Here is a 15,990-nt window from a genome sequence, read left to right on the forward strand (position 1 = left end):
TGGGCTCAAGTGATCCACCCACCTCGTTCTCCCAAAGGGCTGGGATTACAGGCTTAAGCCAGCGTGCCCAGCCAAGAATCTGCATTTTAATGAGTCCCCTTGATTCAAGTGCAGAGCAAGTTTCGAGAAGCTCCGGCAGGAACTGTGAAGAATTTGGGTCTCTATCCTTCCAGCAATAGGAAGCAAATGAAAAACTGTCAGCAGATAGGAAAGAGTCAAAAAGGGGACAGAATTTAGAAAGAATGGGGCTGGGCACAATGGCTCACGCCTGTAATCCCAGCACTTTGGGAGGCTGAGGCAGGTAGATCACGAGGTCAAGAGATCGAGACCATCCTGACCAACATGGTGAAACCCTGTCTTTACTAAAAGTACAAAAATTAGCTGGGCATGGTGGCACACACCTGTAGTCCCAGCTACTTGGGAGGCTGAGGCAGGAGAATCGCTTGAACCCAGGAGATGGAGGTTGCAGTGAGCCGACATCGAGCCACTGCACTCTAGCCTGGTGACAGTGAGACTCCATCTCAAAAAAATAGAAACAACGACTCCTCCACCTGTAAGAGCGAAACTGGGGCAGGAGAAGGGGACTGCACGGTGGATTTAAAGAGGCTCATTGAATGACTGAATAAATGAATTAATGGAGCTGAAAATGGATGCCCAGAAAATGAAAAGTTGCCCTTGATGGATATTACAGCATAGATGAGTGGTTCTCAAAGTGTGGTCCCTAGACCAGCCATGTCAGTATCACCTAGGAACCTACTGGAAATGCACGTTCTGGCCCTATCCGAGACCTGCTGAATCTGAAGCTCTGGGGGCAGTGCCAAGGGAACTGTGGCTTAGTAAGCCCTCAAGGAGATTCTTTTTTTTTTTTTGAGACGGAGTTTCACTCTTGTTGCCCAGGCTGGACTGCAATGGTGCGATCTACGGCTCACTGCAACCTCCGCCTCCAGGGTTCAAGTGATTCTCTTGCCTCAGCCTCCTGAGTAGCTGAGATTAGAGGCATGTGCCACCATGCCCAGCTAATTTTGTATTTTTAGTAGAGGTGGGGTTTCTCCACATTGGTCAGGCTGGTCTCGCACTCCAGACCTCAGGTGATCCACCCGCCTCGGCCTCCCAAAGTGCTGGGATTACCGGCTTGAGCTACCACACCCAGTCAGCCCTCCAGGAGATTCTAATGTAAGCTAACGTTAAAGAACAGCCCTTTGGCTGCAGGACGGCACAGAGAAAAGAAGGGACAGGACTATGTTCTTTGCTGGCACCAGCTCTCACCTGTGCACAATGGGCAGCACCCCTCATCTTTGGAGGGAATTGGGTGGGAACAAGCAGCTTCACACTTCACCTTTTCACAGGTCACCTCCCCATCCTAGAAGCACAAGCAGGAGTTACAGCCACTACAAGGCCCCAGACTCCAAACCATGGAAGTTCCGGGGACCCCTAGTACCCACCTCGCACCAGCACTGGGAACACCCAGGCTCTGTCCAGTGACTCCCTGATTCACGCATGGCTTCCAGGTGCCAGCAAGGAGAGGGCCCTGCTGCCAGCCGGGGGGCCTCAGGGCCCCTGGGTGAGGAAGAGGTCCCCATCACCTCCCCCTGAAAGAGTGAGGGGGGCCTGAAGTTCCCCAGCAAGGCAGCAGTAGGCACTGGGGTGGCCATCAGAGTGGACAGCAGCCACAAAGGGGCAGAAGGGGAGAATGTGGGTAGCAGTGGGGTGCGAGATGGCAGGCGGGTGGTCCTGACTCCGGCTAGGGGCCCTGGAACCCCCGAAGAAGGGGTATGTCCTGGGGACAGGGCAGGCCGGGCAGCCTCTGGAAACAACAGGAGCATCTTGGGGGGCTGTTGCTGGGGCTGCAGGATGACAGATGAGGCCAGCACGGCTTTCGGGAAAGCTGAAACAGAAGCACGGAGGTCTCTTGGGGTGGGCAGCAGAGCTGGGGTTTAGGAAGACCTGGGCTCAGCTCCACCACAAGTCCCTGTTCACCCTCGTGGTCTGTGCAACATTCTACTGTTTACAGGCACACTGTCGCTGTGCAACAGGGTAAACCACGGAAATAGCGGTCCCTGCAGTCCAGGTTACTCAGACTCCCGTTGGGTTTTTTCCTTTTATCATTTGGGGGGGGGAAAGGCTGGGAAAAAAGTGAAAGAGGAAAAAACGATAATGAAGTGGAAAAGGAAAGTGAGGAAGAAAGTGGAGTGTTGGAAATGAACAAGATGAACTGAAAACGAGCAAACAAAAGAAGGGGGCCGGGTGGCAGGTGGGCGGGGCCGGGGCCACGTGCCGATAGGGCGTGGCTGGGTGCCGGGAGGGCGTGAACGGGGCGGGGCCATGCTCTGATGGGGCGGGGCAGGCATTGAGAGGGCGTGGCTAGCTGTCGAGAAGGAGGGGCCTGGCGCTCACCTTCACAAGACACGCGGTCAGCCCGGAGCCTGAAGCCAGGTCGGCATGTGCATCGGAAGCTGCCCACGGTGTTGTGGCAGGAATGGTGACAGACTCGCCTCTCCAATGGCCTCCGACACTCGTTTACATCTGCGGGAGAGCCTCGCTGTGACAGCTGCTTTGTTTGGGCTACCGAGCCCTTCTTCAGCCCATCCCTTAGCTCAAAAGACTTGGGGAGTTTCCCTACCATAGTTCTTATGGGGTCCGTTTCTGCCCCAAGGTGCAGGATGTGACTCAGACACCGGGGCTGAAATCTAGTGCTAGTCTCATTGATAGGTTCACACATCCAGCAGGCATTGAACGTGAGTATCAGTGACTCAGCCCCAGCACTATGCAACAGTAATCAATTGCTGCCTGGTGGGGGTAAGCCTCGCTGAGAATCTGATCTCCAAACCTTCCACCCTCCCGTTTTTCTTTCCGAAAAGCCTCAGAATTCACTGAGCTACTCAAGGTAGGCTTCGGGACAAATACCTAACTCTGCTAGAACAAGATCTTTCTTCAGGCCCATGGGACCCCACCTTCAACCCATGAGCCAAGCTCAAGCCAAACATGCCAATCCCTTTCTGGAAATTTCTGCTAATGGGCTGAGAAAACAGAGGTCTCCTTCTAAACCAGAGGAACCAAGACATAACATGCTTTATTTACCAAAGGGAGCAAAGGCAGCCAAAAAAATGGGTGAGCAGAGAGGAATCCTTGGGGAGTATCTGGGAGAGGAGTGGAAGAGAAACATAACAGGATAATAGTGGCACATGGCCAGGAAAAGTCCAAGACAGGGTCTTCATGCAGAGCTATGCCAACCCCAGGGACAGGCAGGCTCTGAGCAAAGGCTCAAGCCCTTTCAGGCTCCAGAGGACCAGAAGGTCCAATTGTTAACCTTCCTGGGTCCCTGGGCTCCCTGTCCATCTTCTTGATTGGCAGTCGAAGTGTGCAGACCACAGGGTCCTCCCGCCTTACCTACACAGGAGTGCTGGTTGCCATGGAGGTGGAAGCCTGTTAGACAGGAACACTTGTAGCTGCCAATGCTGTTTTTACATCTTTGCTGACAGGGAGTCCCTAGGCATTCGTCAGTGTCTGGTGGGAAAAGGGACAAGACTGGGATTCATTTCCCCAACAGAGGTTTGGAAATATGTGGTCCCCTCTTCCTCCCTCATCTCCATCTCCTATCCCGCACAGGGCTGGGAACCACCTTAGCTGACTCTCTTCTGCACTGCCCACATGCACTCCTAAATACTCGCTGGGCCAGCCCACTTCTCTCATCCTCACTGCTACCCCTTAGTCTGGTCACATACATCTCTAGTCTGGAGAACAGCCACAGCCTCCGGTGTATCTCCCTATCTCTACCTGGGTTCCTTCAAGCCATCTCTGCACAGCCTCCAGGATGTTCTGACCAAAGGACACTTCTAATCAGGGCGCTCCCTGCTCAAAACCTCTCCAGTGCTCCCACAGCCACAGACCTCATCTTAGGGTAAGACACCAAAGCTGCCCTGTAGCTCACAACGCCTTCCAACATAGTCCTGGTTGCTTTGCCCACCCTCTTCCTTGCCCCTGACCTTCACTTGGCTTAAATTCTTTTTTGTTGTTGTTTTTTGAGACAGAATTTCTCTCTTTTTGCCCAGGCTGGAGTACAATGGCGCGATCTCAGCTCACTGCAACCTCCATCTCCTGGGTTCAAGCAATTCTCCTGCCTCAGCCTCCCAAGTAGCTGGGATTGCAGGCATGTGCCACCACACCTGGCTAATTTTATATTTTTAGTAGAGATGGGGTTTCGCCATGCTGGTCAGGTTGGTCTCAAACTCCTTACCTCAGGGGATCCACTTGCCTTGGCCTCCCAAAGCGCTGGGATTATAGGCATGAGCCACTGCACCTGGCCACTGGCTTAAATTCTTGCCATCTACCAAATGCACCACACTCTTCTGGTGTTCCCCCTTGCCCATGTTCTCTGTCTGCCTGAAATGCCTTTCCCTCGTAACTGGCTGGAAAACTCCTACTCATACTTCAAAACTCAGCTTCAGTTGAACCTCCTCTGTAGAAGTTCCCCAGTGCTATTTGAAATTGTGAAAACCTGGAAATAATCTCCCTGTTCATCAATAAGAGAAGAGTTAGTAAACTGTGAAATATTTGCACTGCAGAGTCAGCAGTTAAAAGGAACAAGGCAGGTCTGTTTACCCTGATGTGGAAAGATCTTCAAGACCAGCATTGGCAGGAGGGGGTGGGGGAGGGGAGGAAAGCAAAGGAATGGCGAGGTTCAAATCCCCACTCTGGCTGGGCACGGTGGCTCATTCCTGGAATCCCAGCCCTTTGGGAGGCAAAAGGGGAAGGATAGCTTAAGGTCAGGAATTTGAGACCAGCCTGGGCAATACAACAAGAACCCATCTCTATGGAAAAAAAAACAAAAACACACACACACCTTAGTTCTAATGTGATCTTAAGCAAGTAACAATTTTCTTAAGTTTCAGCGTTCCTATCAATAAAATCGAGATAAATACCAGCTTCACCAGGTAATTTTGAAGGCTAAAGTAGAAAATTCATGTAAAGTGCTTAACCCAGGATTCAAGAATGGAGAGTTCAGCAACTATCATATCTCTGTTAGCGACTGTGTATGTATGTACACATGGGGACAGGCAGTCAGGGCGCACAGCACACCAATACCTCAGTGCTGTGGACTAAACTCTGCCCCCTCCAAAAGGGCGTTGAAGCCTTAACCACCAATGTAAGGGCGTGTGGCAGTGGAGCCTTTGGAAGATAATTAGGGTTACATGAGGTCATGAGGGTGGGCCCTCTCGATGGGATCAGTACCCTTGTAAGAAGAGACATGAGAGACCTGTAATCCCAGCATTTAGGGAGGCCAAGGCAGGCAGAGCATTTGATGTCAGGAGTTCAAGACCAGCCTGGTTAACATGGTGAAACCCCATCTCTACTAAAAATACAAAAATTAGCTGGGTGTGGTGGCGCACACCTATAGCCTTAGCTACTCGGGAGGGTGGGAGAATCACTTGAACCCAGGAGGCGGAGGTTGCAGCGAACCGAAATCGCATCACTAAACTCCAGCCTGGGCAACACAGGGAGACTCCATGCAAAGAAAAAAATATATATGTCAGAGAGCTCTGTCTCCACCAACTGAGGAGGCAGCAAGATGACTGCCTTCCGCAAGCCAGGAAGAGCTGTCACCAGAAACTGAATCAGCCGGCACCTTAATCTTGGACTTCGCAGCCTCCAGAGCTGTGAGAATCAACGTCTGTGGTACAAGCCCCCAGAATTTTGTGATTGCAGCTCGAGCAGACTAAGATGCCTGGGCTATTCTCCAGGGAGAGCAGAGGGCAGCACTGGGAGAAAGGGCCAGGGCGAGCACCTTGACTTTTAACATTTTTCTTATAATTTATGAAAATTTCAAACACAAAGAAAATAATAATGTAGGATTCAGGGGGAGCTCACAATTATCTGCCTTGCGAGATTGTTTCCTTCCTGTAAATAAAAGGCATTTTAATAAAAAAATAAAAATAAAAGGCATTTTAGTAAAAATGCTGGGGCTACAGGCACCCACCACCACACCCGACGAATTTTTGTGTTTTTAGTACAGATGAGGTTTCACCATGTTGGCCAGGCTGGTCTCGAACTCCTGACCTCAAGTGATCCTCCCACCTTGGCCTCCTAAAGTGCAGGGATTAGAGATGTGAGCCACCCTGCTGGGCCAGCAACAGTCGGTCCCAACTGTTATTAGACGTGACTCCACCTCATACGAACAACTTGGCCTTGGGCAAACCTCAGCCTCCACATCAGTCAAACAGGAACCATAACAGCATCTCCTTCAGAAGACGGTGGTGAAGGTTCATTGCACTGGCGCACAGAGCACTGTGCTGGTCATGGCAGGGCCAAGGGTTCAATGTGGCATCCCCATTACCCCTCCCGGAGCAGCCGCCCCTTCTCTGCAGCTCACCTTGGCAGCTGTGGCGGTCGGCAGACAGCTGCATGCCAGGCCCACACTCACACACATACCCGCCTTCCGTGTTCACACAGTAGCCCTCACAAGAGGAGCTTACACATTCATCAATGTCTGGAAAGAGAGAAAGCACATGTTCTCACAGTGGTCCTTGAAGAGGAGCTTACACATTCATCAATGTCTGGGAGAAAAAGCATCCTTGCAGGTTGGGCGAGGTGGCTCACGCCTACAATCCCAGGACTTTGGGAGACCGAGGCAGGCGGATCACCTGAGGTTGAGACTTCAAGTCCAGCCTGACCAACATGGTGAAACCCCATCTCTACTAAAAATACAAAATTAGCTGGGCGTAGTGGTGCATGCCTGTAATCCCAGCTACTTGGGAGGCTGAGGGAGGAGAATCGCTTGAACCTGGGAGGCAGAGTTTGTGGTGAGCCCAGATCATGCCATTGGACTCCAGCCTAGGCAACAAGAGTGAAACTCCATCTCAAAAAAAAAAGAAAGAAAGAAAGAAAAAAAACACCCTTGCACCACCCGCTCTGAGCATGGCTGTGACTCAGGAACAAATCAACCCGAGGAGGACCCTGAGCCCACACCAAGCCCACACACTGCCCTCAGCAGTGTGGAATCCGCACCTGCACCCCAGGAAGAGCAGCACCAGGAAGGTCACTGGCTGTGAGGAAACCCCAAGAAGGAAGAGTCCAAGGGACTGGGGTCCCCTTTAACCTATAAAGACCAGATGATGAGAGAAGACAGCGGAGACAGAACTGTTTCCAATGGCCTGATGGCAGGGCAACCCCAAAGGGCCCTCAAAAGGGCAGAGGGCAGTGGACAGAAAGATCAGGCACGGTGGCTCATGCCTGTAATCCCAATATTTTAGGAGGCCGAGGCAGGCAGGTCACCTGAGGTCAGGAGTTTGAGACCAGCCTGGAATAGGCAGTGGCTAGGAGGACCAGGAGTATCAGCGGAGAGCCTTCCCAGGTGGAGAAAGGGTCTGAGGTGCTTCCAGGCAGCGACTGGGCTCCTTGGGGACTATACTAAGGCCCAGACTGGCTGAAGCTTCGGTTCCTTCCGAGGCAGCAGGAGACAGGGCTGAAGATGTGGATTAAGATGAGACTAAGGCTGGGTGAGGTGGTTCACGAGGTCAGGAGATCGAGACCATTCTGGCCAACATGGTGAAACCCCACCTCTACTAAAAAGACAAAAATTAGCTGGGCGTGGTGGCACATGCCAATAATCCCAGCTACTCAGGAGGCTGAGGCAGGAGAATTGCTTGAACCGGGAAGGCGGAGGTTGCAGTGAGCCAAGATCACACCACTGCACTCCAGCCGGGCAACAGTGGCAGACTCCATCTCAAAAAAAAAGATGAAACTAAGTTGCAGTGACTGGATGCAAGCAGGATCCAAGTAGCGCTTTAGGAAAGCGAGCCTAGTGAGATCTGAGGGGTGACGGGAGCTGGGAGACATCTCCCCAAATCCTGCTGCCTGGCCTCCCTTCCCCGCCAAAGATCCGTGGCAGCTTCTGAGGTCCTTTGGGTGCAGCTCAGTCTACTCCAATCTGCACTCACTGTGTAGTGAGTCTCCCCACTGTGGCCCCCAAGCCCATGGGACACCTCTACTCTCCTTATCCCCTTACTTAGCCTTCTACCCAGCATCTACCCACTCTTCCCAACAGCTGGACAGTCAAGACTATGCTCAATGCCGCTAGGAAGCCCACCCTGACTAACTCCATTCCACTGGGATGTCTCGTGGCTACTGTCCGTGCCACCCTGTCCTGCAAGTGCTTTGACACTGTTCTCTGGCTTCTCCCTGGTTCCGTTTGCCTCTGCAATGAGAAGTACGTGCAGAAAGTATCCCAAGGTGAAAGGCATTCAGGACCATTGCTTCTCCTTTCTGGAGGAGGTGCTGCAGCAAGCAAGGAGCTCCCAGACACCTTTAGTGAGACCCTCCGACTCAACCGCATCCTTCTGGGAAATGCTCAGAGACGCTGACAGGAAGCCTCTTTTCTTTATGGCAGCATTATTTATAGTGGTGAAGCATTGCAGACCTCTTAAATAAGGGACAACAGACAAAGAGCTATTCCAATTACAGCAGCCACATATGTAACTGCTAAAAAAAAATTTCGGTTTTGTTTGAGACGGAGTCTTGCCCTGTCACCCAGGCTGGAGTGCAGTGGCATGATCTCGGCTCACTGCAACCTCCAGCTCCTGGGTTCATGCAATTCTACCTCAACCTCCTGAGTAGCTGGGATTACAGGCATGCACCGTCACACGAGCTAGTTTTTGTATTTTTAGTAGAGACAGAGTTTCGCCATGTTGGCCAGGCTGGTCTCAAACTCATGAGCTAAAGTAATCCACCCACCTCAGCCTCCCAAAGTGCTGGGATTACAGGCATGAGCCACCGAGCCTGGGAAAAATAAAATAAAATAAAACAAAATGTTGCAAGGAATTGTTAGTAATGTTTACAATATAAAATTAGATGGGAAAAATAATAACTGCAGATATGATATAATCCCAATTTTGTAAAGCATACGTATATGCATGCCTGACATACACACACTCACAAACATGTACACACCCAGGGAAAAGGGGAGGAAAACAACTTCATTTTGGTAACGAATATCTCCAGGTGGGGACTTCCAGAGAATGTTTATTCTCATCTTTCTCCTCTTACTTTTCAAATGTTCTACAGTGAACTATCTCTTGCTTTTCTATTCAGGGGAGGAATATTATTTTTACAAAATTAAAACTCCAAAAAGGCTTTTGTCACTGTGGAAAGATAGGAAAGAAACTGGTCACTTGGCTGCTCCTGGGGAAGGTAACAGATTTTGGCTGTAGAAACCTTTAAAAAAACCACAAACAGGCCGGGCATGGTGGCTCACACCTGTAATTCCAAGATTTTGAGAGGCCGAGGCAGGTGGATCATGAGGTCAGGATTTCAAGATCAGCCTGGCCAAGATGCTGAACCCCTTCTCTACTAAAAATACCAAAATTAGCCAGGTGCAGTGGCGCGTACCTGTAGTCCCAGCTACTCAGGAGGCTGAGGCAGGAGAATCGCTTGCACCCAGGAGGCAGGGGTTGCAGTCAGCCAAGATCGTGCCACTACACTCCAGCCTGGGCAACTAAGCAAGACTCTGCCTCAAAAAAAAAAAAAAAAAAAAAAAAAAAATCACAATGCATTCACAAAATAATTATTGAGTTTAGCTTCCCACATTTTTCAAATGTCATTTTCCCAAGGAGCCTCCCATGGCCAACCCTCCCGATTCCAGGTACCCTGCCCCTCTGTGGGCGCTGGCACCTTGCCCTTCCCAGTTAAGGCCCCTACGACAATTGGGCTGTTCTTGTCCTGTTACTTGTCACCCTTCCTCATATTCAGAACTCCCTAACAGGGGCTGGATGAGGTGGCTCACGCCTGTAATCCCAACACTTTGGGAGGCCGAGATGGGTGGATTACCTGAGTCAGGAGTTCAAGACTACCCTGGCCACCATGGCAAAAGCCCATCTCTACTGAAAATAAAAAAATTAGTCAGGTATGGTGGCATGCGCCTATAATCCCAGAGGCTGAGGCAGGAAAATCACTGGGAACCAGGAGTTGGAGGTTGCAGTGAGCCGAGATCCTGCCACTTCACTCTAGCCTGGGCAAAAGAGCGAAACTCCATCTCAAAAAAACAAATCAAAAAACCTCCCTAACAAGCCGACTGTGGCTCCCGTTACCCCAGTCCTTAGCTCTGTTCCTGCCCATAAGAGGTGCTCAATACATATTTGCGAAATAACAGAAGTTGACACATTGCTTTTGTTTTCATGTCTTTCTGCCCACTCTCAAACATCAGAGCCTATCTTAGCTCTGCTCGGCTCCTGCAATACACTGGAGACCATCCTGGCAGGAGGGGGAGGAGACATAATTCCCGCTCTCCCCCTTCCCCACCACTCCCAGGCATCTCACCTGTACACCTGACACCAACAGCTGTCTCTGTCATCAAGAAGCCCACGGGGCACACGCGGGCCACCTCCTGACAGCCGCCATGGTTGCAGGTAAGGTCACAGCCATACTCCCCACACGGTCCATGACTTTCTAGAACAGGCATCGCAGCAGTGAGCATGCGCCCCGTGCAGTCCCAGCCACCCCCACCTCACCAGCCTGTTCCTGAAATCTGTTGGGAGGGTAGCTCTAAAGGCAAACAGGCCTGGGTTTAAATCCAGCTCTGCCATTTACCAGCTGTGTGGCCCTGAGCAAGGCAATTACTTCTGTGCCTCAGTTTCCTCATCTATAAAATAGGCATACAATGTCTACCTAAAAGAGTTGTCTGAAGATGAGATGCCAGGACACGTCTCAGATGCCTACTGCCCAGCACACAACCTCGATGCTAATTCATCTGTTCCCAGCAGCCACCGCCCATCCCCTTACCTGGGCAGGTGATCCCTTGCTCTCCATCCTGGCAGGAGCAGACGTTGGGAGCGATGCAGATGCCACTCCCACAGCCAAAGGAGCAGAGGGCTGAGAGGGGAAATGCAGGTGAGAGACGAGGGCCTGGGGCCCCCAGTCTGCCCTTTGGACCAGGCACTGAGGACTGGCAACACACACTGCTGGAGGAGAAGGCTTGGGGCACAGGGACAAGCACTTACGCACGGTGCAGTGCCCACTACCCATAGAGGGCGCCCAGCCAGGGCAGCAGCCACTCCCGAACCCAGAGAGGCAGACGTGGGGGCCCAGCCGGTGTCTGCAAGAGAAGAGAGAGCACTTTCCTCATTCTATACTGGGGGAGACATTGCTCAACAGGAAAGTCTCCCAGCCAGACTGTAAGTCAATCAACAACCAGACCTAGAGAACTGTCTGGAGGGACAATGGGAAGTTTCCAAAGAAAAATGACCCAGACAGTTCTCCTGGAGGCAAGACACACACAAAAGTATGAGATAACAGATTCTGGCCTCCTACAGACTGTCTGCCACACGAGCACACAGCAGAGTGGCCAGAAGAGGGGCCTCAGAGCTGAAGAAAGGCTGAGCAATGGATGAGGAGCCCCAGGGGTAGCTGCCTCAGGACCTTTGCACTTGCAGTTCTTGCTATAACAAAGGTTCTTATGGCCAGGCATAGTGGCTCACGCCTATAATCCCAGCACTTTGAGAAGCCAGGGCAGGCTAATCACTTTGAGCCCAGGAGTTTGAGACCAGCCTGGGCAACATGGTGAAACCTCGTCTCTACTAAAACCACAAACAGGCCAGGCGTGGTGGCTCACACCTGTAATTCCAACACTTTGGGAGGTCAAGGCGGGCAAATCACAAGGTCAGGAGTTCAAGACCAACCTGGCCAACATGGTGAAACTCCGTCTCTACTGCCAGGCGTGGTGGTGTGTGCCTGTAATCCCAGCTACTCAGGAGGCTAAGGCAGGAGAATTGCTTGGACCTGGGAGGTGGAGGTTGCAGTGAGCCGAGATCCTGCCACTGCACTCCAGCCTGGGTGACAGAGCGACACTCTGTCTAAAAAAAAAAAAAGAGTAAACAAAAAAACACAAAGACTAGCTGGGCATGGTGACTCACATGCCTGCAGGCTCAGCTACTCTGAAAGCTGAGGTGGGAGGATGGCTTGAGCCCAGGAAACAGAGGTTGCAGTGAGCCATGTTGGTGCCACTGCATTCCAGCCTAGATGACAGAGCCAAACCGTCTCGGGAAAAAAAAAAAAAAGGAAAAGGAAAAAGAAAGATTCTTCCCCAGATACACACTGGGCTCCCTTTCTCCCTTCACCCAGGTCTTTGCCCACAGCACCTTCTCAGAGAGGCCTTCCTTGTCCACCCTAACCTTGCTTTATTCTTCTCTACAACTTTTACTTCCTGGGACATTAGATGAGTTTTTAATTTATTAATTCATTGTCTCCCCTACAACTCCCTGATGACAAGGGTTTCTTATCCATTCACCCCAGCACATAGAGTTGTGCCTGGCATATAGTAGTTGCTCAATAAATGGCTGCTGAGAGAGCAGTTGAGAAGGGCACTGGCATAGGTGATAGATCAGGGGCGGGTGTGGGGTCGTCAGTGAGCTGCCCAAGACTGGAGGTAGTGGGGGGTGTGTTCGACCAAGAATGAGGTCCAGAAAGGGTGGGAAGCCAGATGCATCCAATTGGTGCTGGGTGGTGAGTGAGGCGTGACTGTACAGCTATAAACAAGCTGCTGCCCCCACCTTCAAGGAACATAGGGCAGACCAGGAGCCAGCTGACAACAGCATAGAGTGACAGGTGCCACAGCGGGAAGGGCTATGGCGCTCCGAGGAGTGTCAGGGGGTTTCCTGGAGGAGCAGCATCTAGGCTGAGGTGAGAGAGAAAACTTTGGGAGGCCAAGGCAGGTGGATCACTTGAAGTCAAGAATTTAAGACCAGCCTGTCCAACATGGCAAAAGCCCGTCTCCACTAAAAAATAAAAATAAAATGGCCAGGTGTGGTGGCACATGCCTATCTATAGTCCCAGCTTCTCAAGAGGCTGAGGCATGAGAATCGCTTGAACCCAGAAGGCAGAGGCTGCAGTGAACCAAGATCGTGCCACTGCACTCCAGCCTGGGTGACAGAGTAAGATTCCATCTCAAAAAAAAAAAAAAAAAATAGGTCAGTCAGCAAAAGAAAAGGAAGGAAGACGGTGCTCTAGCAGGGGAAACAGCACAACCGCAGGCCTGGAGGGGGCAGAGAGGACTACTGCAACCAGCTCCGGACTGGGCAGAGGGTGATGAAATCCAGGCTGGTTTGAGCTTCGAACCTCACTGCAACAGAAAAGGGACAACAAACCCCTTCCCAAGGGTGGTCCACCTGTGTTCAGAGCTGAGGGAAGATGACTGCCAGGCAGGCACTTTGTAGAGCACCCACTCTGCGCTGGGCACCGCATCAGGCACTGGGGACATGGGACACGGCAAACTTATCGTGTTCTTGGGGAGAAGAATCTGTACCAAATGTGACAAGTATTCCGGAAAGGGAAGCTCAGGGCGCCATGGCAGCACAGAAACGTCTGAGGAAAGCGGTCCCTGGGGACTTTTTCCCTCTCTGAGGTCATCACAGAAGAGGGGGGACCTCCTGCTGGCGGGAGCTGGCAGCGAAGTCTCACCCACCCCCTTGCTGGAGTGATTATGGCAGCAGTCCGAGAAGGAGGGAACCGGGCGAATGAGCTGAGCCTTGAGACTCTCAGAAAAGGACAGGCAATGCCACCAAGGCGGCAGATAAAAGGGTGCCCAGGGAGGCTGGTGGAGTCAAACTCTCAAGTGGGCAAGGGCCGAGCACCCGCCAGAGCGCCCCAAGGAGCCTCCTAGGGCTGGTTGTGACCGAGAGACAGGTGGCGGGACCCTATGGAAGGAACGCTGCGGAGCCGGGGCCGTATCCGAGCAGCAACTGGTGGTGGCTGTGGAACACACGTGTGAGCTGCGAGCCTGGCCCAGCCGCCCCCACTGTGCGCCCCCGGAGGACGTGGCCGAGGGCCAGGCCGCCCGCTGACACGGTGTTCCCTTGCTGCGAGCATCGTGCACATAAGCGCACCGCCCAGCACCGGCAGGGGAGAAAGCACGTGCAGAGGGCGGCATCCAGCGCGAAAGACAGCGCAGGGGCCTGCACCCCACCCCCACCTGCGCGCACGCACGGACAGAAAATGAAAGGTGACCCAGAGACCCCAGCCGTTCCAAAGTCCACGACGTTCGTAGGGCCAGGGCCCAGGGAAAACCCCCACCCCTAGGGCGGTCAGCGCGGCGGTGGAGGCCTGGCGCTGCCCAGGCAGAGTCGCGGGCACGCTGGGGGGCGAGCCAGCCAGTCCGGAGACCAGAAGACACGTCCGGGGCTCCCCTCTCCAGGGGTCCGCGCTCCAGGGCACATTAGGAGTCACCCAGCGCCTGGACCTCCGTTCCCCCAGGTCGCAGCCTGGACAGCCCCAGCCATGTGCGCACGATGGGCACCCGCCGAAAGGCTCAAGTTGCTGTCTCTCTGGCCTGTCCCAGAGCTGCCCCCGCTCGGATAGCACCCCAGAGGAAGCCCGGACCTGCAGCTGCCTGCGGCTCCTGGGCGCCCCTCCGCGCCTCTGAGCTGCACAACAGTAGCGCTCCCGAGGGGCGAGGGCGGCGGGAAGGAAAAGCGTGGGGCGCTTACCTCTCGACCGCGAAGTGCCCGGGCGGCTTCCTCCCAGTGTAGCCTCGGGCCGGGGGCCCGGGCAGCAGGAGCGCGACACAGGCGGCCCGAAGGAGCAGTCCGGCCCACATCATCGGTGGCGGCGGGTCCCCCGGGCTGGGCTCGGCTCCGGCGCCGTGTACCGGGGAGGGGGCTGCAGGCCCTCGCCCCTCCTCCTGGAGCCGCAGGGAGCTAACCAACGATCCCTGAACTGGCACGCGGAGCTAAGCAGGGGGGCTGAGGACGCCGAGAGGAGGGGGCCGGGGGCCGCGAGGGGACGCGGCGGACGGCTGCGGGGAGGGTCTCCGGCACCTCGAGGCGAAACACACAAAGGCAATGCCGCTCGCCCGCTGTGCCTCTCCGAGAGGCACGGAGTCCCGGGCGGGGGCAAAGATCAGGGACCCCTAGAGGCGGGGTTTCGCGCTTGGCTCACACCCCCTGCCCGGGTTTGGGAGTCGGCTTCCTGCTAAGCGCTGACTGAGGGCGTCTGACCGAGGCCCCAGGAGGAAACAGATTTCGAGAACAAGGCTAGCGCCAAAGGCTGCGCGCCCCGGGCATGGCCCCTCTCGGTGGGACCCGCCTTGTCACGAGGTGGGAACCGTGGAAATCCGAACCCAGGACGCCGGGTCGCTGCGCCGCTGGGCAGTTCCAGGCCTGCCCCCGGCCTGCCAGCAGGTCTGCACCCTAACGTCCTAGTGCGTTGATCTGTGTGTCCAGTCCCTCCGTGGCCAGGGGCACTAGCTGCTCTTGAAGCCCCGGGCTCCTTTGGGCACCCATGGGGCAGATGGCCGGCCTCCCGGCTGCTGGTGGCGAAGCGAGGAAGCAGCTGGCGCCATTTGGCAGTGGAGAGGCAGAAACAGATCTGGAAGGCTCCTCTTTGCCCCTTTTACAGCTGCCCCAGGCTGCAGTCAGACTGGGGGGCTGCGGAGGGATTTAGGCAAGGAAGGGGCGCGTAAAGGGGCGCGTGGGAATCAGAATGATCCCGCTCGGAGAAAACTGAAAGGATAACTGATTTTACCTGCGGCTCTGTGCAGTAATCTTTCCCTTAGCCACCCACAATGAGTCAAGATTTTGCATAAATACTTCCAGGGGTAAGAAACTACCTGTTAAGAAGTGGTCTGATCCAGTTTTGAACCACATTTGTTTGAAAGTGCCTTCACTTCCCAGCTGAACAATCCCAGTTCCTTTGGTTCTGCCACTACCTTTGACCTCCTGCTTCCTCAGCCTGTAACTGAGCTGCTTAAATTGGTGACCACAAATGGACATGGCGTGCCAGCGGTGGCCTGGACTCACACCTCCTTCCTGTAAACACTGTACTTTCACTAATGCACTCTAATATTACTTTTTGTCAACCTAATGATGTTGTTAATGATGACACACTGAGCACGCAGTAAAGGAAAACCGCACGCATTTTTTGTTGTGCTTTATGTTATTTAAACACAAGCAGCCAAGCGGGTCTCCCTACCTGAAGCTGTGTGGCTACATTTTGGCAGACATTCACCTT

At 53.5% G+C, this 15,990-nt stretch overlaps 1 protein-coding gene across 1 annotated transcript in view; it reads right to left on the reverse strand.

Annotated features, from left to right (window-relative positions):
* VWCE (von Willebrand factor C and EGF domains) overlaps positions 1-14,855 on the reverse strand; it is a 34,437-nt gene extending 19,582 nt beyond the window's left edge. The window contains exons 1-9 of the mRNA XM_002755406.6: positions 14,469-14,855; positions 10,989-11,083; positions 10,771-10,860; positions 10,309-10,437; positions 6,368-6,484; positions 3,388-3,504; positions 2,395-2,523; positions 1,443-1,885; positions 1,267-1,360 (exon numbers count right to left, since the gene is read on the reverse strand). Coding sequence (XP_002755452.5) covers positions 1,267-1,360; positions 1,443-1,885; positions 2,395-2,523; positions 3,388-3,504; positions 6,368-6,484; positions 10,309-10,437; positions 10,771-10,860; positions 10,989-11,083; positions 14,469-14,581 — 1,327 coding nt within the window. The 5' untranslated portion in view covers positions 14,582-14,855. The remainder of the gene's footprint in view (positions 1-1,266; positions 1,361-1,442; positions 1,886-2,394; positions 2,524-3,387; positions 3,505-6,367; positions 6,485-10,308; positions 10,438-10,770; positions 10,861-10,988; positions 11,084-14,468) is intronic.
* Positions 14,856-15,990: the final 1,135 nt, after the last annotated feature.

The sequence above is a fragment of the Callithrix jacchus genome, chromosome 10 (assembly GCF_049354715.1).
Source record: "Callithrix jacchus isolate 240 chromosome 10, calJac240_pri, whole genome shotgun sequence".
Taxonomy (NCBI): Eukaryota; Metazoa; Chordata; class Mammalia; order Primates; family Cebidae; genus Callithrix; species Callithrix jacchus.